Consider the following 25,185-nt stretch of genomic DNA (forward strand, 5'->3'; position numbering starts at 1 on the left):
AGCAAGAATATTAGGAAACTGTAAGCAGACAGTCTTGTAGAGGATGTGTCACAATGTCTGAGCAGTGAGGTTGTATGTTCTTTTAATATGCTGTGATTTTCCGAAGTGACTTGGTAGGTTTTGAAATTGTTCCAAAGGCAGGAACATGGGGTTTATTCTGTTCATATTTTGCGTGTTTATTAGTAGGCTGAATTCTTTTCCTGTATTCTGTGACACAGAAGCTAGGGAAGCGTTTGTGTTGACAGCACCGCTGCTCTGCGCGGGTGTTGGTGCAGAGGTTCCTGGCACTGGGGCTGTGCCCAGGCACTGGGGCTGTGCCGGGTCGCCTGCAGACATGCAGGCTTTGTCCCCGGCGGGCGCGTGCTGGGCCTGATGTCATCCGGTGCCGTGTCTGGCTGAGCAATTGCGTTATCTTTGCAGGCTGGAGCACACATGAGCTTGGGAAGGCTGCCCAAATCTAAGTGGGTAGGCTTTGCCTCTTGAGCTGAGTTTCTGCTCTTACTTGTAGAGAGCAGGAAAATGTCATTATAGCAGTTACATGAAAGAGCTCAACCATTTAATATGAACAATGCCTGTGCAGCTAAGCTAGATATGCAACATCCCACCAGGTCAGCTATGGAGTGAAAGGCTTAAAATGTGTTTAGGCCACTGAGAAATAATTAGTATTTCTAGCAGCAGTTAGCTAGTATAGCAAGAGAATTGTTATTGTAGGGTTCCCCTCACCAAATGTTTCTTTGTGTTTGAGGAGCTCGTGTTCCTTATGACACAACAACTCAGTCCCTCAACTGCACCTATAGGATGTAGATATGGAAGAAAAAGCTGACACAATTCCCTCAATGGAATCGGGGTTTGTAAGTTTAGTTGTTTGACCTCTCAAACCATAAGCTTAGTTTTTCATTGTATGCTATGGTGCTACAATCTCATGAGCTTGTTTTATCTCAGGATTAGAATGTTTGAAGTTCTTTTGTGAATTCTGTATTTCAAAACAGTGTGACTCATATCTGGCTGAAACTCGGCTGTTCCAAGAATATGGATTACTTACTAATCAAGGGAAACTTCAAGTGCTAGTTACCTTTTAAGATAAAACAAACTTGTTCACTGGTAAGTCTGTTTAAGTATTAAAAAGCATTGAAACAAACTTGAGGTTAGACTATTTTGCATGTTATTAATACTAAGCATCTGTTGCTTTAAAAAGTCAAATATGCAATTAAATTTCCATATTTCCTCAGTCTAAAAACTAAAATCTTTTTCTGATGTAGATGAATTTAATACACTCGCACAGTATTTAAGAAAAGCCTTCCTGATAAATGCAAGGTTCCCATTCATATTTCAAAAGCTAACAAGCAAGTTAAAATGGAGTCTTTCATATTTTTTTTTTTTTTTTTTTTTAGTTTTTAGGGTACAGTTTACATACACATACATGTGCCAAACAAGACAGGCAGCATCACATCCTAATGGGCTTTCTCACATGTGGCAGTGCTTTCACTGCAGAAAACTGAATGAGTTGGAATGAGAGCAGAGAGTGAGGAGAGGACTGTCATTCAATGCAGAAGGCATCAGCACATTCAAGTAGCTGCTGTAATGTGTTTAAACATAGTGGGCTTGCTCGATCATCAAACCTGTGCTACCAGTCATGCCCCTGCGTGACAAAGGATTTGCTGTCAGTGTTTGGGGGAGGGTGTTGTATAGGTCCTCCAGGCTGGGCTAGGTACTGATTACAAACCACAGATGTTATATTCTATGTATGTTCGCGGTCTCCTTTTGGTGGAGAAATGAGAAAAGAAACAGCATTGTCAGAAAAGAAGGATATAAATAGTAAAAAGTGGAGCTTCATTCAGTAAGTAGCCTTCATAAAGTCCTAATACAGTTTAGAAGAGTGAACTGACACATGTTTATCTTCTATAAATAATTGCAATTAGTAGACCTAACTAATAAATGCCCAATTTTTGTAGAAGCCATAAAATACCTACTATGAAAATGTGCATGCACAGTCTAAATGTTGAATATTTCTGAAGAATATTTTCTTTTATCTGATGAGACTGAAGATTTTGAGAAGCAGGTAGTTCAACAAATCTTTGGTTTTGCTTGTTCTTTGTGTCTTTTGGTGGGAGTGCTGGTGTAATCTAAAGCCATGACAGCAGTGTCTTCCCTGTTCCCCTTCTCCTGACTTAATGAGCTAGCCAGAGAAGTAGAGGCCTCAACGACAGCTGGCTCGAACAAGTCTTGAGGCAGGAGGGTCATGGTTAGCAGGTCTCCCTTCTCATGTGCCCCACTGATCCAGTGTGTAGTATGAAAATCTTGGGGTAAGAGTATTACGCTGTTGCAGAAGACTTGACAAGTAGGTTGCATGCTATTAAAAATTCCATGAGATGTTATCAGTACAAAACCTGAAATACCTTTAATGAAGTATAGCACTTAAAAGGAATAGTAAGAATTGGGGAAACTGGTAGCTGGGAATGCAACCTTGTTTCTCCAGTAGTGATAATTGGTCGTTCTTTCAACAGGATCTGAAGTGAAGCTGAGGAGAAAATACACTTTTCCAAGATCCTATAGTTAGCAAAGGAAAAAAAATTGATTAAACCAAACCCATTGACCCATCTGTTTATTTTCCTTAACCTTAAAAGCTTTGTGGGATGAATGCTGTACTTTCTTGACAAGCATTTGAGATATTAGGCTTTGGTTAATCAAGAATTCAGAAGGTCTTGGCTTTGTATATGGTACGCTTCCAAGTGACACTGGAAAACTTAATCAGTTTGCCTTTTCTTAAAGATACTAGGAATACCATGTAGTTTGCTGGGATATTTTTAATCTGTGATTTTTTTTTATTACTATTATTTTAAAAAAAAAACATATAAAACCTGGGGGAGATTGAGCTTGTTTAAAAATAAGTTTATATATAGGCTTGAGTTCGCAGGTGAAAATCCTAAACCCTTGGGGCTAGAGCTTTTGTGATACGGTGCCAGATGGGAGCTCTGCTGTTTTAGCCTGTGTTGCCAAAGCTGATGCCCTTTATCTAGTCACGCGGTTCCTCTTAGGAGGGTCAGCACTTTGGCTAAAAGGTCAGTTAGGAAGTAAGCTTCATACTATTAAAAGTGAATTCTGACATGCCTTTATTTCTTGCCAGTGTGCAGGTTGGTAGACTGTTCTGTATTCTGCTAAACACAGCATCTTTGAAATGATTGAAGCTGGTTTAAGTTAGGAAGATCTGGGTTGTTCTTTTCTGTTGATTTAAGGCTTGCACTTTCAAAGCTTGTTCTAAGCGTATGTTTGCTTGGGAATCACTAGAGACGGGATGGTAACACTAATAAACAGGTATCACATCTGCCTTCTGTGAAACTTCCTACTGCGGTCTTGGGGCTTTAAAACAAAAAATAATGCTGCAGTCAAGAAATAGTATAAATATGTAAGCCCAGTACACATTTTGGAGCCTCCTATTAGAATAGCAATGGGAACCTTGACTCAGTTTAGGCATGAAGAATGAAGCATTACTTGTTGTTAAAGTTCTCCCTTGAATGAGAAAAGGCTTTGGGATTTTCCTATTAAGCTGCAGTGAATGAGATGAAGAAAAACTCCCTGACAGTGTTTTATTAGACAGGAAGATAATATCTGAGTGATTAAAAACTGAAGTTCAGCAATCTGTCCTCAGTTATTAGAATTTCACTGAATGGGTGAGAAGAGGAAGAAGCCTTGAAAGTCCAGATCCCCAAACATGTCAATGATATGAAGGAACACTTTCTGTTGAGGTAGAAACTACATGCTTTTTCTCTGTCCTCACAACATTTTCTAGCCTGTGTTCAAAAAAAAAAAAAAAAGCATTTTGTGACCTCTAAACAAGAGGCAAAAAATTTCTGTTCATCTGTCAGGATGAGGACCTTGCTAATGCCTTAGGGAGGGCTGTCTTTTGTGGCAGTCTAGTGACCTAAACATCGCATATTGTGGCTTGTATGAGTGGTTGTGGGCCACACGTGTTCCATATGCTCTGTGCCCTACCCATAGTTTGTTCTGTAAAATCAAGTGTACTTCTGATCCTGTGAACCCACCTAATCTCACTGTAACTAGGGTGTGTTTTGGCATCTGCCTAACAACTGTAGGAATCTACTGATGGAAGAAAGCGATAGTCTGGAAGCTTTCTTTATAGGATTGCTTGAGGTATATTGTTTGAGAAATCTTGCAACAATGGAAGACCATCCATGAGCCTCGAGATAGCAAAGATAAAATTGCAGCTGTCTGGCTTCATGATCTGCCCAATAACTCCTCCTCCAAGACAGGACACTTGGCCTGTGCTGTTTAAGTCTGGGGGCCAGTGTAGAACAGTTTGAAGAACCTTATCTGAAGAGCAGACTTGAAGATACATGTTTCTGTTGCTCTTGTGGATTTTGTTTGGAAGAATCTGTATTTCATCAAAAAACAGCATGGATATGGTTTTACTCTGGCATATACTACCTGTGATTCCATTTTGATAATAACTATCTGTTCTACATTTCCTCTTCCTGTTCCCTCCCCCAGTTCCTTAAAACCTTTCAGCATCATTTCTTATGTATGTCCATTGGCTGGTCAAGATGAAAATAGGATGTAAAATAGAGGAGCCAGTTGGCTGGATTTCTTTCAGCTTCTCTTGAGTTAGTTGCCTAAAAATACTTCGTTAAAAGCTTTCATGTTACCTGACTTTAGAGTAAGATTAAAAGGTAATGTTGGTACTGTGCAAAACTTTTTGCTGTGAATAAACCTTAAGCTTTGTGAGGTTTTCTGTTTATTTGGTGTTTTTGTTTGTTTTTTTCAATAGGAGTCTTACCCCTCTTCATCACCAATATGGTTTGTAGAATCAGATGACCCAAACCTGACTTCAGTCTTGGAGCGTTTAGAAGATATTAAGAAGAGCAATACTCTGGTGAGAAATTTGGGGGGGGGGGGGTTGTTTGGAGTGTTTTTTTGTTTAGCTTTGTCAGATTAACAAACAATTAAGTGTGTTCAGATTTGGGATTATTTCTGAGATTTTGTGAACGTAAATTTCTCTTCTGAAATCATATGGATCAAAAGTAATCCAAGAGATTTTGGGCAAGAAGGAGAATATGACCTAAATGCTTGTTCGCTAACAGAAGTTTCAGCCCCAAGAACACAGTTGTTTAATATTTTTTGAAAATACTTGAACAGTGATATGCATGAGAACGTAAAACTAAATAAAATGGCTCTTCTGGAATGCAGCTAATTCAGTGTTTTCTTTGCACAGAGATTAACTACTGAGGTAAGAGCTCAGTGTTTTTTGAGAATGTATATTCTCTAAAACCTGACTTATAATGGTAGCTAATCCAAAATGAGAGTTCTTGGTTTCAGGAAATGACTTGACCTGACAGCATCTGGTTCATCTGGATGTTCCTGAAATAGTCCTAAGTTTGAGTGCTGCTGTGACTTTGGAGGGTTGTTCTTTGAAGAAAATCTTTGCATGGGTTCTAATGGTAGTTTAGTATTCCAGAAAAGTGTCAGGCATTGTTTCTGACTTGAGAACCCTTTTGATGCAACGGTAGGAGTTGTATAAAAATGTTTTGACTTTCCATTCTATGCAGAAAAGTGTGTCCTTGAATATGGCTTAGAGGAAGATTTCAATACAAGCATACTTAATGTCCTTTCTAGAAAGAACAGTATTACAGTCTATTAACAAATTCACAGTGATTCCCTCTGAATTCAGCTTTATGGGCATTACATAACTTCTAAGGGTACAAGAATGTGCATGCAGGAGACGTGCACGAAACAAACATCAGTCTGCAGGATGCTGCTTCTGGCGTGGGTTACATGCTGGCCTTTGTATTTGCTTGCTTTTAGAAAAATCAGGAATGTTCTTTCTGATGAAATCACTTACCTGTAATGTTTAGTGGGATGTTAGTCAAGCGTACTGGGCCTTAAATAAGCAGGCATAAATTTAAGCCTGTGAACAATATTTAGGAGTCATTTGACTTCTAGCAGGATTAATTAGAAAACTAACAAGCAAATGGGAAATTTCATATGCCTTGCTATAACTAAACACAAATGAGTATTGCAAAGGGGCATTAATGATTTAATGTCTCCTGTTGGATATGATTACAGGAGCCATGCACTTCAGTTGTGTATTTTCTTCTTACAGCCTGAACTTTAGACTAAAATATATTAAGAAGAATCTTAAGTATATGTTTCTTAATCTTTTTGTGACCTCTGCCTAGAAAAGACATAGGACAATACAGTGGCTGAACATGTGGCCAACTAAACTTTCTTCCAAAATCCTTTGGTCAGAAAGTTCTTCAGCATGAACCTTGTGTGGTTAGTAGCTTCTGTCCCTGTATCACTTTAGATGAACTCATTTGCTGTGTGGGGTTAACAAGTTTTGTGAAACAAGGTGTTCCCCCTGTGTTTAACTACCTGCAAGTTTGCTTAAGTTAAGGTAGAAAGCTTTATTGCAAACATGCATGGGACTTATTATGCTGAATTGCATATTTGCATGGAGTGCTTATGTACTTTGTAAGAAAATAGCTTCTGGTATCAAGATAGTACTTGCCCATGGAAAAGCTGAGGGTTGATGTAATAGACACCTGAAGATGGCCCATCGGTTTCTCAGGAAACCACCCCACAGCATGTTATGCCAAGATGAAGACAGACAGGGCTGGTTGAAGAGACAGACACTTGCACTATGAAATCTGACTTTGTTTTGCCTAAAAGGCTTAGGTTTGTGGGTTTGGGGTCTCCCCCCCCCCACACACTGTTCTCCCTGCATCCTGCCATTGAGGAAAATCAAGGGAGTTAGGGCAACTCACAGAATTATAGTGGGGTAGAAGGAATAAACAGATGAGATCCAGAAATGTTTTGCAGCAGTTCCTGACACATCACTATCTCCTAAACGCTAACTTAGTTCAGCTTAGATTTTTAGGAGGTTTCAGACTGATTTTTTTCATTTAACTTACTGCATCTAAACAGTCACTTCCCATGCTGCTCTGAAGTTGCATTTTAAAGTTACTATTGGAACAGTAGAACTATGACTGTGAACGTGCATTCAGCTAAAGGCATTGCTACCTCATTTGGCGTGAGTTAAAGTTCTCTGGTATTTCTGTCCTTTTTGCTTGTTTTGCAACTTCTGACAGGTATCAGCTTTTTGGGAGCCAAAGAGCATGCTCCTTAGGCATAAGAGTTTGACAGGGCTATATATAAGGAAGCCTTGTCACTTAACAAGGTTATAGGAGAATTGTTTTACCTATGTTAAAATTCTACACACTTCCTGGAAAATCTTCTGTTGATCTGAAATTCTGTGGTATTTGCCTTGGCATTAGCAGGGTGCTTTCTACTATTAAAAACTCCCCAAAACACTGAAAATGTTGCAAAGGTGTTAGAACACTGTCAGTATATATAGTGTTGGCTTCCGGAGCCTTTAGTAGTTTAACTGACTGTTCATATTGAGCAAGATGCAATCAGTAGACGCAGGAGCTAAGGAAGACTCTGATCCCTGGTGTCCCCTAAATTCATTCACAGAGCCTGAAAATTAGTATTGCTTTAGTCTTAGTAGATAGTTGATACTGACAACTGCCTTCTAGTGGTTGTGCCATGTAAAAGATGCATCCTACTCCTGCTTTATGTTGCTCTGTTTAATATAATAAAAGTTATAGTTGCAGGTCTAAAGTCTTAAACCTTAAGTCTTGACCCTAAATTTGTTATTTAATGTAGTTATACATGACTTGAGGTTTTGCTTTTTAAATTCAAAATAGTTTGTGATTTTTTTTTAAATTTTTTTTTGTAATTAAAGACAATAGTAAAGTGGACCTAAAATTGTGTGGGGAGCTTTAGTACTCACACTCCTAAAAATCTTGAGGGTTTAAATTTGCATCACAGACTTCAAAAGTATAGGATGCTTGATGCAGCTATGCCTACAGCTTGGATAAGCTGCTGTCGCTAAGACACTACTTGTGTCTTAGGAATTTAGATTTAGTCTTGCATAGTGGCGTTTCAGGAAAGAATGTTGCAAACTACCAAAACAGCAGCAACTAATTATATACCAGGGACCCTAGAGACAAAATGCAGGAAGAAGCTTTGCTTTACTTTGTGAAACTGCACAGGGCTACTGCATGTGCTTGGGACCAGCTACTGTCATAGAATAACTGATAACTAGGTGGTCGCACTGCAAATAGCCCTCACTTCTTCCCTGTGTTCCCTCTTATATCCTCCTTCAGCAGTTTGCTTCACTGATAGGCTAAGATTTATTGATTCAAATAGGTATATGTTGATATTCACAGAAAAATGCATATGTAATTGCATTATACTTTAAGTCCATGTTTCTTAGTAATCTGAAGACAAGTTGCTTCATAATGAACCCAGCAAGAATATTAATATTAAAGGTATTCTAAAATTATTAAAGCTTTCATACTGCTTTAGAAAGATCTCTCAACACATAAAAAGGCCTCCTAATGTAGGATAGATTTCAGAACAAGTGTCTTAAACTGTTTGCTGATTTGTAAGACATTAATACAGGAAACCAAAAAAATTCCAAGAGATGCTTTGATGTTCTCAAACAGCATTATGGTATCCATAAGAACAACCAACTTCTCAGAACAACTGAGGAGTATTAATAATTATTATTAAAAATTACAACAAAACAATGTAATTATCAATATTATTATTTTTAATTGTATTTGGTCACTCTCATTATCTTATTAATCACACAGACTATTTACAGTGTTCCTGTAATACCCTGTGTATTACACATTGTATTTTCTGTTTAGCTTCTGCTCTAGGCAGTTTGTATTCCAGAGAACCTGTTTGTATACTGATAGGCCACTTTTCTTTGGTATCAGTAAAGCTTATACATTAAACATTAATTTTATATCGGGCATGTGTGTAAAGTTAGCCAGGAAATATATTTAACTTATTAATACATGGCAGAAGTCTGCCATCCCTTTTGATATGGCGGAGTTATGTACCACTAATGCCTTTCACATCGTGCTGGGCCCTGCTTAGAGCAGGGGGTTGGATCAGATGACTTCCAGAGGTCCCTTGCAGCCTAAGTCATCCTGTGATTCTTCATACATATAAGCAGAGCATAAAGGACAGTGGTGATGGTGATCCATGGCAGAAGCAGCAAAGGCATGAAATGAATCCCTGCAGGAAGAACACTAGCAGTAGGGAGAAGGGATGTGGAGAGGGATTGGCTTCTAGCTCTGGCACCGCCTTTGCGTATTGTGGAAGCTGGCATTAAGTGAAACTACTTAGCTATAAAAATGAAACTGCCCTTTGACAGTTGCATTACCTAACGAAGTGCAGGCTGCTGCCACGAAAGGGACTCCCTGCTCTCAGCAGCACGTTCCTGCCTCCTCCTGCTCTGTGGTGGAGTCGGTGCTTAGGTGGTGAACCGCCTCAGGGAATGACCTGTCCAGAAGCTTGCACGTTGCTGCGTTAGTTCTCAGCCCGATTATTTCTGCGACCTGGCTTGCCACATGGCTATGTGCTCACTGATACCAGCACAAATGAAATGGCGCTACTGGGGCAGGGAGACAGCTCGTTAGGCGACAGCCTGTATGTAATTTGGTTCTGGTTGTGCCTGCAGTTTGTTGCTCTGAGTGCTTGTGCACCTCACAGTGGTGCTGCAGTTCAGAGGGAAGCGAGAGAAGCTTGCTATGTCCTTACTCCTGGCTGCAAAGGCTCCTCTGAATTTGGAGTCAGGTGAGAGGGCTTTCCTTGAAGAAGGCCAGGAGAGGAAGAAGCAAAGCAGAAAGCAGTTTTTTAATTCTATTTCTAGCCCTTACTCTCTTTCATTAGAGAGGTCTAATATTGTGGCCATCTGCTTTCCCAAGCTGTATCCTTCTGACATTATTTCCCACCCCCTGTGTGCGTCACAACAGAAGTAAACAAATTCATGGCTTCTCTAGCTTTACACAACTATGTGAGAAAAGAAATGATGATTCTTCAAGTCTTAGAACTTTTGTTCTTAAGTTCTCCTTGAGGAAGCGTTGTCTGCACAGAGAATAAAAGTTTCTCAACAAAATATGTGGTAGTATTAACCTTAGGTGTCTCACACATACTGAAAATAATAGCACTAAAACCTATGGACCTAACTGCAAAACACTTTTTGATTAGTTTTACCTGCTTTCTACCCACTAAAAGGTTTCCTGACATTTCAGACACCCAAGAAGTTTCAAACAGCTTTAGAGTCCTAACACTAATGAGGGATGTGAGTGTTACAGAAGGCTTCTGGCAACATAAGCTATCGCATCCCATGAACCTACTCACAAGAAATGTGTTGCTGATGCATCAGTTCTTTTGGTGTCATCTGCTGTATTTGTGAGTTAAGGATGACTTTCATGACTGATGCAAAAACAGAAAATGTGGTATGATACAAAAAAATTCATAACTTTTTTACTTTTGCAGGCTGGTGTGTCAGTTCATGGCATCTGATGAATAAATGATATTCCTATTAAACAGGAATGTTGAATCCTACTGGAGAATAGAAAAGCACAAAAGCTTTCAAATAAGGGCAAAATGTATTCATCTCTGCTAGTACTTTGGGCTTGGAAATGAGTTCTTTTTACCATTGGAGAGCCTGCATTTTCAGCTCCAGTAGGATAGGGTAAGAGTGCTTAACCTGGCCAATAGCAAGGCTTTAGACACATAGAACATTTTGGAGTGGCTTTTTTTTATTAAATACACTTTAACTAATACAGTATACAAACATCAAATAGTACTGCAGAGGTATTATTCTTTCAGGATAATACAGTCTGTGCTATACCCTGGATGAGTCCACGTTGCCGGAGTCTCTCTCCTTCATGGAGAAATAGTGGGAATTGGGATTCACTACCCTAAGAATAGCTGCAAGTGCTGCTGAAAGATCTAAGCACAACAATGGCTGTCTTGGCCACTGCCTTCAAAAAGCATCAAGGCAAACTCTGTCCCCTGTCTGGAAGGAAAGTCTGTAACTGAATGCAAGTGGCATCTTTCGCAAGCTTTCTCTGGGGTACTCTTGTGCAATAGTTAGTGTTGACCATTTCGCAAATGTAATCTGCAGCCCTTTCTTTGCTTTTCTGACGTGATGATGTGAAGGCCTTGAAAAGTTAGGAAATGCTGGTATGGTTTTTCATGGCCTTGGCTTTAACCAGGAATTTGAAGGCTGCCTGGAGCTTTGGGGTGTTAGCAGCTATGGAAATCAACGCAGTTAGCATGGGATCAAGAAGCAAACTTAACGTTTACTTCTGCAGCACTAAACTTATTTTCTGGATAGCATTACAGTGAGTGAAAGCTGTTCTCTATCTTGCAGTTAATAAAACTCGGTCAATAGCGAAATGAAAATTGGAAACAGAAAACAGTGGTGGTAACTGCCTAAATCTGACCCCAGACAGCACAAGCGGACTACCTGGACTCTAGCTCAGAACCAGCCTAGCTGTGTCTTGTACAGTATCTGTGTTGCTCTAGTGCCCCACTGGTGTGCACTAGGAAGGGATGCAGAATGTGGAAAATGGGAGTTCCTCCCAGTTTTTTGAAGATGTGCTTCTTTGAGATAGGAAGCTGGAATGGCAGACTTGTGCCCAGAGCCACCACCATTTGATTATTCTTTAGTGATCTGTGGCTCTGAGCCCTGTGACTGGAACGGATGGTGCAGCCAGAATAAACCATTCTTTTGCTCCTGACTTTCCCCACTTGATACGGGGAAGTGAATGGGAGCCATCTTTATGACTTGTCCCTTTCTGGGTTTCCCAACATGGGGATTTTAGTATGATGCCTATGGAGGGACAAGGGGTGTCTAGAAATTTAATTCTGGTATCTGCAGATTTAAATGCTGTAGACTAGCTGAAAGTTCAGTATCAACATGTGAAGAAACATCAAAATATATTGCTGACTCTGTACTTCGGTTTAAATAGACATTTTCATGTTTTTTTTATAGCTTCTTCAACAGCTGAAGCGATTAATATGTGACCTCTGCAGATTATATAATCTTCCTCAGCATCCAGATGTTGAAATGTTAGATCAGCCATTGCCAGCTGGACAGGTAAATTAAAAAGCTGTGGACACCTGCTTATGGAAATAAAATCCTGTTCAACTCTAACAAACTAGATGGTGGTAAAGATTAAAATTTGTGTAAGCCAGTACTGAGATATGAAGCACTGTTGCTTTGTAGCAGGTCCTTGATCTGTTGTAGAATCCGGTTAATGATAGGATATTGTACAATTTCCATTAAAGTTTGCTTTTGTCATTGAAAGGTGTGTGGGTGTGTGGGTGTGTATATATATGTGTGTGTGTGTATATAAAATGATATCAATGGTGTCACTTTAATCCTCACCTAAAATCTGCTCAAGCTGACTGCTTTGCATTCTTAGTGCTTCCTAAACTTCCAAAATGTGTTTGTGGTTAAATATTCCTTGTTTCTTCTTGAAGAGTATATGTTTTACAGTGTGCACTTGGATGAACCTATTTAATAATGTTTTCCTTTTTCACTCCCTTGTAAAGACATGGGATATAAAGACCATATGCTTCTTTGGGTAGGGGATATCTGAGGTGCCTTGTATACTTTTTGTGCACTTGATAAAGGGCTGTTAAGTATTCTGGTTAACTAAAGTGTTTTGTGTTGTGCTGAAAACCAGACTGGTAGCTGACAGTCAGCATGTTTTTATTTGTAATAGGATTATGGTATCTTCTTTTACTTGCACATGTTAAGATGACATGATTTCTAAAAACTCCTGTAGTGTAGCAGATGGTTTTCCTGTGGTGACAGTAATATAGTAATGACAAATAACTTGCTTAATTTTGGTCATGTGCCAAACTGTAATCTTATAGCTTTTCTTCCTCAGCCACCCACCCACGTAGCAGTGCAACTGTAAGGCAATAGGCCTGTAACATTAGGAAGTAGCTTTGCTGAAGAGTCTTACTTAACGCTCTGAAACTCAAAAGCAAACTCATGGAAGGCTGTCTTAGCCAAAAACCTCAGATAATTTGCAGGTTAAATAAAAGCACCTTAAGTCAGACCAAAGATCCGTCTAATCCCCTGCCTTGTCTGCAGCACTGGCATCCTTTACTTGCCAAAGGAGGAATATTAGCAGAGGACAAGCATATCATAATATCTTTGAGTATTTCTGCAGCTCAGACTTCCTGAGTTTGAAGTTGTATTCTGAAATGGAAAGTTATGAAAAATGGAATCAATGTATTTTGGTATTTCATCAAATAATCTAATAAAAAATGGCTATGAAAGTTAGTTGTTGCACAGTATTTCTAGGTAGTTGAGCCAAAGATCCGTTAATTTTCAGAGATCCAAATAATATGAATAGGGTTTCTATTCAGAGCTATGATCTGATTTCATGAATAAGTTATCATGAGTTACAACCCACTTGACTTGTTCATTGCTTCTGTCACTGCTGTCTCAAAATAGGATATCCTTAGCTGATTCTTTAAGTTTCCACTTAGAACTTAATGTGAGCTTAATTGTGGCATTCTGTTTATCTTAGCTTCCTGCTAAAGTCTCTTCACTGTCACATTCCAGGAAAACATCTGTGCATGATCCTTCACATTGAAAACTTCAGTCCGTTGCAGACTTTGATAAATGTAACTTTTGTATGTAACTTTTGTATGTACTGCTTACTCTTTGATAGTAGACTTCCTATTTTTGAGGGAAAGGAATGCAGAGACAATTCGTGCAGAAACCTCAATTGTTCTATTGCAGAATGGAACAACAGAAGAAGTTACGTCAGAAGAGGAGGAAGAAGAAGATATGGGTGAAGTATGTGTATATATGAGAATTTATTATCATAATGCTGTCCTTTTTCTCTGTGGTTGCTGGCTGATTATCAAGCCGAAGTATAAAATGCAGTCGCCCCAAACTGCAATGGCAAAGAAAACCAAAAATTTGGATTTCTACCTTTAATCTCACCTTTCATTTCAACCACCAAAACCTGTGAAATATTTTTCTTAAACCTAGGTCTCAGCATGTAAGCTACTTGGATATAGAGACTTGGACATCTGTTCACAGTTTAAGTTGAACAACATATAATACTATGCCAAGTCAGTAGGCTTGCATTGTAAACTCCTGTTTCAAGCAGCATATGAACAGACTTTGCAGTCGAAAGTGCCTCCCAGGCTGAAACAGACTGGTTGAGAGTAAATTAGTTTGCTGATTTATTAAACAGCTGAACTTTATCTATAATATGTTGAAGGAAATGAGAGGGTATCTGCAGCTGACATGCTAAACTACAGGGCTTATGTCAGTGTCTGGCAACATGGTGCTCCTTTTAATGAGCTCTTTGCTGTATGAGAACCACCCCCTTTAATTACTTCTACAACATGCTAGAATAGGTCCAAGAAATGTTTGCTCTTTAAACCACTATAAATAGCTTTATTGTATAAGAACTGTTCTTACTACTTCAGGTTTACATTTTTAATAAATAAAAAGTATGTAGAAAGAATGAAGAACTACTTTTTTGAATAGGAGGAGTATAGATCTTCCTTCAGGAAAGATCTAAATGTTACCTGTGCAGTGGAATGAATCTAAAGCAGCTTCCCTTAGACTATATTTGGCCTAACCCAGACCACATTTATTAGAGCCAAAGTTTCTGTAAAAGTAGTGTGAACTCTTCCCCACCATGCTGCCACAAGACTGTTTTTGCTTGCTGACTTTTAAGTGTCCTTTTACACTCTGTTCAGATAACTTCAGAAGAAAAATTCTTTCGTTGTTTGTAAGTCAAGTAGCCCTTTGTGGCACTGATCTCTTCAGCTTTTAATCTAGTCCAATTTCTAAATAAAGTGGTTTAGGATTCCTAGGACTAGGTCACTACTTTAAGAAACGGGTGTAGTGTGTTTTTTTTTTTTTTTTTTTAAATACTGTCTAAAACCTGTTACAGTTGGGGGAAGAAGGCTGTCAAATGCACGAGGTAGTATGTTTGATACCGTACAAGACAGCCTTGAATTTGCATTTATGGCCAGGTTTTCCTGCCATGCAAACAGACGGTGCAGTGGAGCACCAGGTGAGGTAGAGCACTCTGCACACTGGAGTGTATCTGGTTGTGTGCCTATGGCCTGCTGGTGTGGCTGTTGTAGTGCTGCCTTTTTCATCTTTCCCTCCTCTCTGTAAATAGCACTTGCATCACCGTAAAAGCAGTTAGTTGTTTTAACCTCACAGTGCTCCCCTGCAATAGGATCGCCCCGTCTCAGAATCTCTTATCCTAACTCCGATACTGCTGCACATAATCTTCAGCCGAAATATTCACCTTGAATAAAATGAGTGGCACTTTCGAATATTAAACTCTCTTGGAAGGTTGCTGTAGCCTTCCCAGGTACGTTGTTAATTGTTTGTCAGAATTATAGCTAGGATTCTAATAGGAAAAGAAAATCTGCTTTTACAAACATCCTGGGGATGCCCTAAATTTGTGTACTTTAGGATTCTCAAGCCCTGTTCAAAATGCCTTCACTTCCTATTTACTACCTACTTTAATGGGCTAATTCACTACAGTCATCCTGTCTCAGAGGTTTTGTTGTGCTTGTTTCTGAACAAGGGTCATGAATCTGGGTCTCTTCTGTATTGTGAAGACTCCCTACATCTTCAGTGAATACTGCTGACTGAGAGAGTAAACTTAGAACAAAGTAGAAATGACATCCAACGGTCACTAATACCTAATGCTTTGCAGTGTGATGACTGTGCCTGAATGCCCTTGGAGAGAGCTTTCTGAGCAAAGAACATAGTTAAATTGTTTACAGTGAATTTTTGTCTATCCTGTAGGACATTGAAGATCTGGATCACTATGATATGAAGGAGGAGGAACCAGCTGATGGGAAGAAATCTGAGGATGAAGGCATTGAGAAGGAGAACCTTGCAATCTTAGAAAAAATCAGAAAAAATCAAAGGCAAGATCACTTAAATGTGAGTTAATGTTAATGTGTTTTTTCTTTGCAGTACTTCTGGCCTTAAAATAGGAATGGCTTCCAGCAAATAAAACCTATTGCTGTACACACAAACAAGTCAACCTATGGCTGACTTCCAGCATATATAGGACAAAAGCATCAAGTTATGGGACATAAATAGTTCTTTCTGGAGAAATTTTGCTAGGTCAACTAAAATGCCAAGATTTGTCAGTAACTGGACTAATTTTGCAAAAATCCCTAGCAAAGGAAGCTAGTTGCCAGGCCAGATCCCACAGAGGCACAGTAACTAAGCACTCGTTCATCTAACTTGGGAGAATGCTAGCTTGTTGTCTTCGGCCTGATACCTGTGTTACAGACAATAGTCCTCCCTGCAGAATTGGCAGAAAGCATCTAGGTTGTAAGCCTGACTTTTGTTGCTCAGGTCTTACTAAAATAGTAAATGCCACATATACAGAGACTACAGTATGAGAAGCATTAGAATTAGAAGTCATAGGTGACTTAGCATATCTGGTAAATCCAGGAATTTTTACTTTAAAACTATTTTTATGTATGAGTGTTTTTCAGTAATATCTACACCACTCCAAAATTATTGAAGTTGTTTTGCCAAACATAAAGCAAGGGGCTTTCATCCCTCTGCAGCTTTGCTATCACAGTTTTCAGGGTATTTCTGCTAGCAGGCAGTTGTAGAAAGAAGAAATTTCTGTATGGCAGTGTCCTGGGGACACTTGTTTTCATTTCCCGTATTAAAATACAACTGTAAACACTGAGTCCTGTGACTTCCATTTGTTCTCCAGCTTTGTTAGTTTTGCTTCTTACACTTGATGATTTTCCAATAAATCCTTTTAGCTAAACTGTATTTAAAAGATTATGTTAGGTTCAAGAGAATTGCTGTTGTAAACCTCTTGTTTTGCAATGAGAAATATATACATTCAAAGTGTTCAGTGGCAACTGAGCCAGTCTACTTTTAATAGTGGATGCACTCTTGATAGCTTTTTCCCTAATTCTTTATCGTAACTCACTTCCTTAATTTAGCACAGTCTTAACTATTTCTTGCCATGATTTGCTGGCCCTAGGTAACTTGATCTAGTTCAGAAAACTTTTTCTATTACTAACACTTTAAGATGGAGAAGAGATTCAGTTTGTAGCCATCTGCTTTGAAAAGGGAATAAAATAAATAATTCTGTTGGAGTTCTTCAACTAAAAATCTCCTCCTCCTGCCCCAGTGCTAGTCTAATATAACTTGAGTGCAAACTTCGCAAAAAAACTAGACTTATGTTTTTCTGAAATAGGCTGAATGAGATAGCTGGCTAGAGGAGATTACTCCAATTGGAGTATGAATTCCATATTTATTTATTAGATTGTTTGAAAAAAGTGTACAATAATGATCACCCCTTCAAAAAAGCTATATCTCATCAGCAATTCAATATTTAAAAGCAGGTAAGCATAAGCAAATTGCTTTTGTTGTATAGAATTGTTTTAAGACTTGACTGACCATACACAGAAGTTACTGTTTTTTAACTTAAATGCTTGTTCAGAGTTTGAGAAGAGATGCCTATTGAAATTGTATATATTTCTATATTTATAATCCAGACCTAATGGTTGATACTTCTTAATCATTAAACAAAATAAAACCTTTTGTAGCCTGAAAACCATGGCCTGCTTACTGTCATCTAAAAATTCAGTAGAACTGAACAAGCTTTTTGTAATGTCAACGTTGTTCTTTGGTGTTGAAAGCCTCTTAAAACTGCAGAATTTTCTCTCCCTCTGTTCTTTCCTACTTGGAAAACACTGGCTTTTCTTTTGCTTTTTCCCTCTGCATCTAGCAGAGCTGAAATGAACACTGCTGGTTTTTGTTTGACAACAGCAGATTCAACTTACATAATAGCTGTTTCTCATGCCAGGACACTCTTGTTGATGCTGATGCATAAACAAGGTCAGCTGAGTACAGGGAACAGGGTATTCAACTACTGCTAAGGAACCATGGTATTTTTGTGGGTCACCAGAAATAGCTGCTCTGGTTAAATAATTTCTCAAAGGACTTGTGAGGATTTACTCTTTAGTACTTGAGTGCTGAGTGCTGAAAGCTATGGCTGCACTACTGACCCAGTAAAGAACAAACCTAGTAACACTTAAATGCACCCTTATGCTGCCAAAACAAGGGACTCTTAGCAGAAAACTGTCTCTGTTATAGCAGTAGGCTGCTCAGTATTCTAAGATAAAACAAAGTTTAAGTCCGTTCCTTGACAGTGGGTTTTCTGAAAGGACTGTGTGAGTTTGACAAACTGAAATGCAGTTTGTAAGCGTCCTCTGGTTTTTGCACATTACAGCCCTGTGGTATACTTTGTTTCCTCAGCAGAGGAAGGTAAAACAAAGCCATGCCACTTACATGCTTGCTGTTGAAAGAGGGAATATGAAGTCTAATGCAGGGCTTCGACTGATACCAGATGCAACCAGGAGACTTTTCAGTGTCTTTACGTGTTCTTTAGCCCTTGTTTGTAGGTCATCCTTTCTCTCCTTGGCAGAAATGTGGCTTGAAGATGCTGCTCATGCTAAAGATCTAAACACGAGGAAGGAGTGCATGCAGTCCCTTTTTTGCATTCTCTAACAGGCTGAGGACATTTTCCTGCTGCTCAAGTTCCTACTCATAGGAATTTCTAGGTGGTTTTTCTTACAGGGGAAGAAAAATGCATCTACTAACTTTGTAAATGAGTTTTCCTTGTCAGTATCCCTAATCCTTTTCTCCTTACTAGCATCAGAAAATAACCTTAAATTTGGCTTGCAGTACGATATATAACTTGGAGCAAGAATTAATCCCCCTCTTGACATTGTAATAACTTTATAGAACCATTTACTTACTGGGAATAAAGGTCTTTGAACTTGAATCATTAGCTCCAAATATTTAACTTGCTGCTGCTTGCTTTTCTGAGGTTTCTCCTCACTTAGTCATTTTAGAGATTAATGATTTTCTTATTTAGATAATGCTATTAGCTCTTTCATTTCCTACTGAGGAGTTTATGCACTTTCCTTCAGGAGTCCCAAACGTCTCTGCTTTCATCTTTATATTTTTTATGAAGTTTAAGGTGTCACTTGCGTTTTTCTGATTCTATTTTAACCTCCAGGATTGAATGCACTTCTGCACAAATACTGAAAATGTTAAGTGACAATAGAGGTAATTTGTCTTCCTTGTCTTTGGGTCACTTTAGACTTTTTTGTTTGTTTAGGGTTTATTTTTGTTTTGGCAGATAATTTTGGATGTGCAGCTGAATTGTTGAAAAACTTGAGTGAGGTGAATTACTGTGGTGTTTTGAGGTGTGAAGCATTTGTCTCATCTGATAGATGACAGTATCCAGTATTTGGATTTAAAACTACATCAGTCTTTAGTGAGCTACACCTTCTACCTTAAGATAACTCATTTAAGGAGCAGACCATGGCTGTGGTTTTGGTGGGTGGAAGGAGCAAAAGAGAATGCCCGAAAAGGAGAAAGCTGGAAGTGTAAAAACCTGAGACTGAAAAACATCAAGCCGTTTCCAGATCTCTGGAGACTTAGTGCGGTAGATATCACCACAGCATGTGCGACTGTGTAAGTTTTCTACATGTTTAGTTATGTCTTAGTGACTTGTGAATGCAGAAGCTCAATTCTTAAACAACTAAGAAAACTATGACTTAACTGTGCTATGAAGTATTTTACTCAAACTTTAATGTTTGCACTAAAATACAAATCTAAGGATAAAAAAACGCTTCTGAAGAATGTAATGCCTATATGAACTCGGACCAAAAGTTTTCCTGCTTCTGGCAGTGGTAAAAGCAGATCCTAGAGGGGAAGACCTGGGAACAGGACAAGCCTGTAGTGATGTCTCAAATATTTCTCAAGCCCAACAGTGTATGGCTCTGGGACTTCCCAAGTTAAATGTCATTTACAGGTATACCTCAGAGATATTGCGGGTTCGGTTCCAGACCACCGCAATAAAGTGAGTCGCAAATTTTTTTTGTTTCCCAGTGCATATAAAAGTTATCTTTACACTATACTGTAGTCTATTAAGTATGCAATAGCATTATGTCTAAAAAAAGTAATGTATATACCTTAATTAAACTTTATAGCTAAAAAACGCTAACCATCATCTGAGCCTTCAGCGAGTCGTAATCTTTTTGCTGATGGAGGGTGTTGCCTTGATGTTGATGGCTGCTGACTGATCAAGGTGGTGGTTGCTGAAAGTTGGGGTGGCTGTGGTAATTTCTTAAAATAAGACAGCAGTGAAGTTTGCCACATCAACTGACTCTTCCTTTCACGAAGGATTTCTCTGTAGCATGCGATGCTGTTTGATAGCATTTTACCCGCAATAGAACTTTTTTCAAAACTGGAGTCAATCCTCTCAAACCCTGCCGCTGCTTTATCAACTAAGTTTATGTAATATTCTAAATCCTTTGTTGTCATTTCAACAATGTTCACAGCATCTTCACTGGGAGTAGATTCCATCTCAAGAAACCACTTTCTTTGCTCATCCATAAGGAGTAACTCCTTATCCATTAAAGTTTTATCATGAGATTGCAGCAATTCAGTCACCTCTTCAGGCTCCACTTCTAATTCTAGTTCTCTTGCTGTTTCCACCACATCTGCAGTTACTTCCTCCACTGAAGTCTTGAATCCCTCCAAGTCATCCATGAGGGTTGGAATCAACTTCTTCCAAACTCCTGTTAATGTTGATATTTTGACCTCCTCCCACGAATCACAAATGTTCTTAATGGCATCTAGAATGGTGACTCCTTTCCAGAAGGTTTTCAATTTACTTTGCCCAGATCCATCAGAGGAATCACTGTGGCAGCTCTAGCCTTATGAAATGTATTAAATAATAAGACTTGAAAGTCAAAATAACCCCTTGATCCATGGGCTGCAGCATGGATGTTGTGTTAGCAGGCATGAAAACATTAATCTTGTTGTACATCTCCATCAGAGCTCTTGCGTGACCAGATGCATTGTCAATGAGCAGTAATATTTTGAAAGGAATCTTTTTTCCTGACCAGTAGGTCTAAACAGTGGGCTTAATATTTGGTAAACCATGTTGTAAACAGATGTGCTGTCATCCTGGCTTTGTTCCGTTTATAAAGCACAGGCAGAGTAGATTTAGCATAATTCTTAAGGGCCCTAGGATTTTTGGAATGGTAAATGAGCATTGGCTTCAACTTAGTCACCAGCTGCATTAGCCCCTAACAAGAGAGTCAGCCTGTGCTTTGAAGCCAGGCATTGACTTCTCTTCTCTAGCTATGAAAGTCCTAGATGGCCTCTTCTTCCAATAGAAGGCTGTTTCGTTTACACTGAAAATCTGTTTAGTGTAGCCACCTTCATCAGTTATCTTAGCTGGATCTTCTGGATAACTTGCTGCAGCTTCTACATCAGCACTTGCTGCTTCACCTTACACTTTTATGTTGTGGAAATGGCTTCTTTCCTTAAACCTCATGAACCAGCCTCTGCTAGCTTCAAACTTTTCTGCAGCTTCCTCACCTCTCTCAGCCTTCAGAAAATTGAAGAGTTAAGGCCTTGCTCTGGATTAGGCTTTGACTTAAGGGAATGTTGTGGCTGGTTTGATCTTCTATCCAGACCACTAAAACTTTCTCCATATCAGCAGCAAGGCTGTTTTGCCTTCTTATTTATGTTCACTGGAGTAGCATTTTGAATTCCCTTCAAGAGCTTTTCCTTTACATTCACAACTTGGCTACCTGCTTGGCGCAAGAGGCCTAGCTTTCAGCCTGTCTCTGCTTTCAACACACCTTCCTCACTAAGTTTCATCATTTCTAGCTTTTGATTTAAAGTGAGAGATGTGTGACTCTTCCTTTCACTTGAATGCTTAGAGGCCATTGTAGGGTTATTAATTGCCCTTGTTTCAATATTGTTGTGCCTCAGGAAAGGGAGAGAGATGGGGGAACAGCTGGTCTGTGGAGCAGTCAGAACACACACAGCATTTATTGATTAGGTTTGCTGTCTTATATGGGTGCAGTAACATCAAAGATCACTGATTGCAGATCACCGTAACAGATATAATAATAACAAAAAAGTTTGAAATATTGCGAGAGTTACCAAAACGTGACAGACAGGAAGCGAGCACATGCTGTTGGAAGAATGGTGCCAATAGACTTGCTTGACATAGGGTTGCCACAAACCTTCAATTTGTAAAAACCACAATATCTGCGAAGTGCAATAAAGCAAAGCACAATAAAATGAGGTATGCCTGTATTTGCAGCCCTCACAAATGGAGTGCTGGCCACAAATGCTTACCTCCTGCAGCAAGGACTTCCCCAGCTGACCACTGCGTTGTTCTGAGGAACCATCTCATTTGCAGCATGTTTGAGCATACTGCGTGAGACTTTTTGTGAGACTTTGTGCCCACTTGATTACCTCATAGGAAAGTATCTTGGAGCTTGGGTGGCAGCTCTTTGAAACTCTTCAGTTTACAGATCAAGTGACCATGCAATTCTATTCTTGCCTCTTGGCATCAACCCCACAAGACAGATACCTCTCATATCCCATAATTGGGCAGTTTTATTTCTAAGGCAACTGTGGTTGTAAATGTTATTCTCATAACTAGAGAAATGAGAGCTTTATCTTTCCTGGAGAGGAAAGTCCCACTCTTCCAGAAAAATACTCAGTTACTTGTATCTGAATTCAGTCTTTGAGTTTATAACTTGCATCTAGAGGGTTCTTGAAAGTTAATGTTTTTAATTTTGGTACCATTAGAGACAGAACTGAAGTCCCTGCTCTACTATATCATGCTGCGGCATGATCCAAATAGTACTTTCTTCTAAACAACACTTTAATTTGAACTCTAAAATACAAAAGTCATGCCATAATGGAGACTGTTTCAAAGGTGTGGTGTATAGTGTTAATGCTAACTTGTACAGTATTTAATCTCCCTATGCTTCCTCTTTAACTTCCTCCAAGGATAGTTAAGAGCATGTGAGTTTAGCTCCTGTGCTTAATTTCTTAGGTTAAGCTTTTTAGTAGAATAGCTATCCTCTGTCTTGATCACAGATTAATGGTTTGTAGTCTATGGGCTGTGGATTCTTTAAAGGAGCAAGTCTAACTTTGTTTAATATTGCTGTGTAGGGGTGGACACTCCAATTAGAAACTCCTAGAAAGCCAATAAATTGAAAAAAGGGGTGAAAGCACTGTTACAGATGAAGTCTACTGGGGCTAGTCTAGACATGCTAAAACTAACTTTTTTTTAAATACCACTTTAGTTTATCAGAAGTTATAATGGCACTCAGGAGTGTGTGAGTGTAGTTTTTTTTCCAATTACTACAGCACAGAAGATACTAAAAATTTTTATATACCAAGGTGCTCTGCCAACATTAAATATAGAAATTGAGTAACTTAACTTGATGGAAATAAAGGTCACAGAATTGTTGCTGGGGAGGTGTGCAGAATACAATCCAGCAGTTGCTGATGTGAGTAGACGTCAGTTACTTGATAACTGGTGCATTCGTTAGTTGGTCAGTAACTGGTATTTTTTAGGGCCAGTCTTATCTTATGCATGTGACTTAAAGGTCTTTATTATTTTTTCTTTAGCACTGTTACTTCCTCAGACTGAAATACCAGGGTCAAAATTCTATGCTCAGATTTCTCAGCCAGTTTGAGATGCTAAGAAATACAGAACTGAGCTCTAAATGGAAGATGCTGCTTCTCTGGTTGTTTCAGTCACAACAGCTATGACAAATCATGACAAAATAGCTTGGTATTTTAAGGTTTACTTCCCTTAGTACTCCTCTGTGTAGGTGTTGGTTACTTTTTCTCCCTATTGCAAAGAATAGGTAGCCAAGTATTACTTGTTCTGTTTTCTAGAAATGCTTGGTTAGTCTTACTTCACCAGAAGCCGATGTTCTATAGCAGATACTTCCTAGCTCTTACACCTTGTTTCATAACCAAATGAGAGTATACTTGTAAGAAAACAGTATAATCTTAGCTGCAGAAGCTTGTTCTTAGGATTACTGTAAGTCTTTCTTCCAGTGCATAAAAGCAGAAGCTGAAAGGAAGTATTTCTCTATTAGAGATACATTGTGGATCCAACTTGAAGTTAGCAAGCCAAAGAGATTGTGAACTCATTTACAGAAAAATACTTCTTTCATTGTAGCTTAATTAAAAGTTTAAATCACCTATACTATATTGTAGTGTATGCTAATCTGCTGCTATTGAAGCTGTCTTGATTCTTTTCACTATTCTTCACTCACTAGGACATAGGATTTCTCAAAAATCTAACACCAATATAGAAATTAATGTATTATTAATACCTTCAAGGTACTGTAATCTTGCAATGCAAATAAAGCTGCATGATGTAAATATTTTCACTTATTCAAAGTCTTGTTTGTTTGTTTCAGGGTGCAGTCTCTGGGTCAGTTCAGGCTTCAGATCGACTTATGAAAGAACTCAGGGATATATATAGATCACAGAGTTATAAAACAGGTAAAATGCTTCAAATATTCCTTCTCAATATAGTTTAAAAGAATTATCTTGGTAAATATTCTCTGCTAATCCTTCTGTGTTCTGTAGTTGTGTGTGTATAATGTGTGTGTGTGTGTGTGTATACATGTCTCACTAAATGAAATAGTGTATTTGTGGAAAAAAAAGCAAGCCAGGATACATTTCCTCTAAAATGTTTTTCCTCTTGTTATGTGAAGCTTCATACCAAAATTAACAGGATTGGTGTAACCATGAGAATGCTCTTGGGGTAGATGACTACTAGCAGCCTTAGATGACTCCTGTGGGAGTTCTTGAGTTTTCAGAACTACTTGAATTCACTTCTCCAGGTATATAGGGCAAAACCTTTGAGGCTGTACCGGTGGGTAGTACTGCTTGCAAAGAACACATTTGCTGCAGAGGGATTTGTGTTCAACAGTAGGAGGCTTTGCTATCATTAAGCAAGACTTAACCTTAAGTATACTGCTGTCACTTTATTCTTTTGTGATAATGCTAGTCTGATCCCGAGCTCCATATATTCCTTGGATACAAACAGCAAGAGAAAATAAGCAATGGCGAGAGAATAAGCTTTTCTGTTAAACTTGTTTTTGTTTGAATAGCAAGCACTTACTGCCTTTTATTGGTTAGCTTAATGAGGTTGTCTTGATTAGCTGGTTGGTTTATTTGCTCCATACAGTGGCTCTGTCTAAACCATCTCAAAAAAGGATTCGGCATGTTGATTTGTCTGGGTATTACTGTATAACAAGTAGAAGTTTGCATCGGTTTCGTGCAAGTTGTATTCTTGTAGGCCAGCCCAAGCACCTACTCCAGCACTGCAGCCAGAGGTGAGAACTTCCTGATGCAGGTCGGGATGGGAACAGGTGAACTGGTTAGAAAAT

The 25,185-nt window shown here is 38.9% G+C and overlaps 1 protein-coding gene across 8 annotated transcripts in view; it reads left to right on the top strand.

Annotated features, from left to right (window-relative positions):
• Positions 1–25,185, top strand: part of UBE2Q2 (ubiquitin conjugating enzyme E2 Q2) — a 52,187-nt gene that overhangs the window by 12,245 nt on the left and 14,757 nt on the right. For all 8 annotated transcript variants that reach the window (XR_010885674.1, XR_010885673.1, XR_010885672.1 and 5 more), the window contains 5 exons: positions 4,784–4,888; positions 11,882–11,986; positions 13,652–13,708; positions 15,701–15,841; positions 24,208–24,292. Coding sequence is in view for 5 of the 8 variants with exons in the window: in XM_067305211.1 (XP_067161312.1) it covers positions 4,784–4,888; positions 11,882–11,986; positions 13,652–13,708; positions 15,701–15,841; positions 24,208–24,292 (493 nt within the window). In the remaining 3 variants the exon portion in view is untranslated. The remainder of the gene's footprint in view (positions 1–4,783; positions 4,889–11,881; positions 11,987–13,651; positions 13,709–15,700; positions 15,842–24,207; positions 24,293–25,185) is intronic.

The sequence above is a fragment of the Apteryx mantelli genome, chromosome 15, assembly GCF_036417845.1.
Source record: "Apteryx mantelli isolate bAptMan1 chromosome 15, bAptMan1.hap1, whole genome shotgun sequence".
In the NCBI taxonomy this organism is placed as follows: Eukaryota; Metazoa; Chordata; class Aves; order Apterygiformes; family Apterygidae; genus Apteryx; species Apteryx mantelli.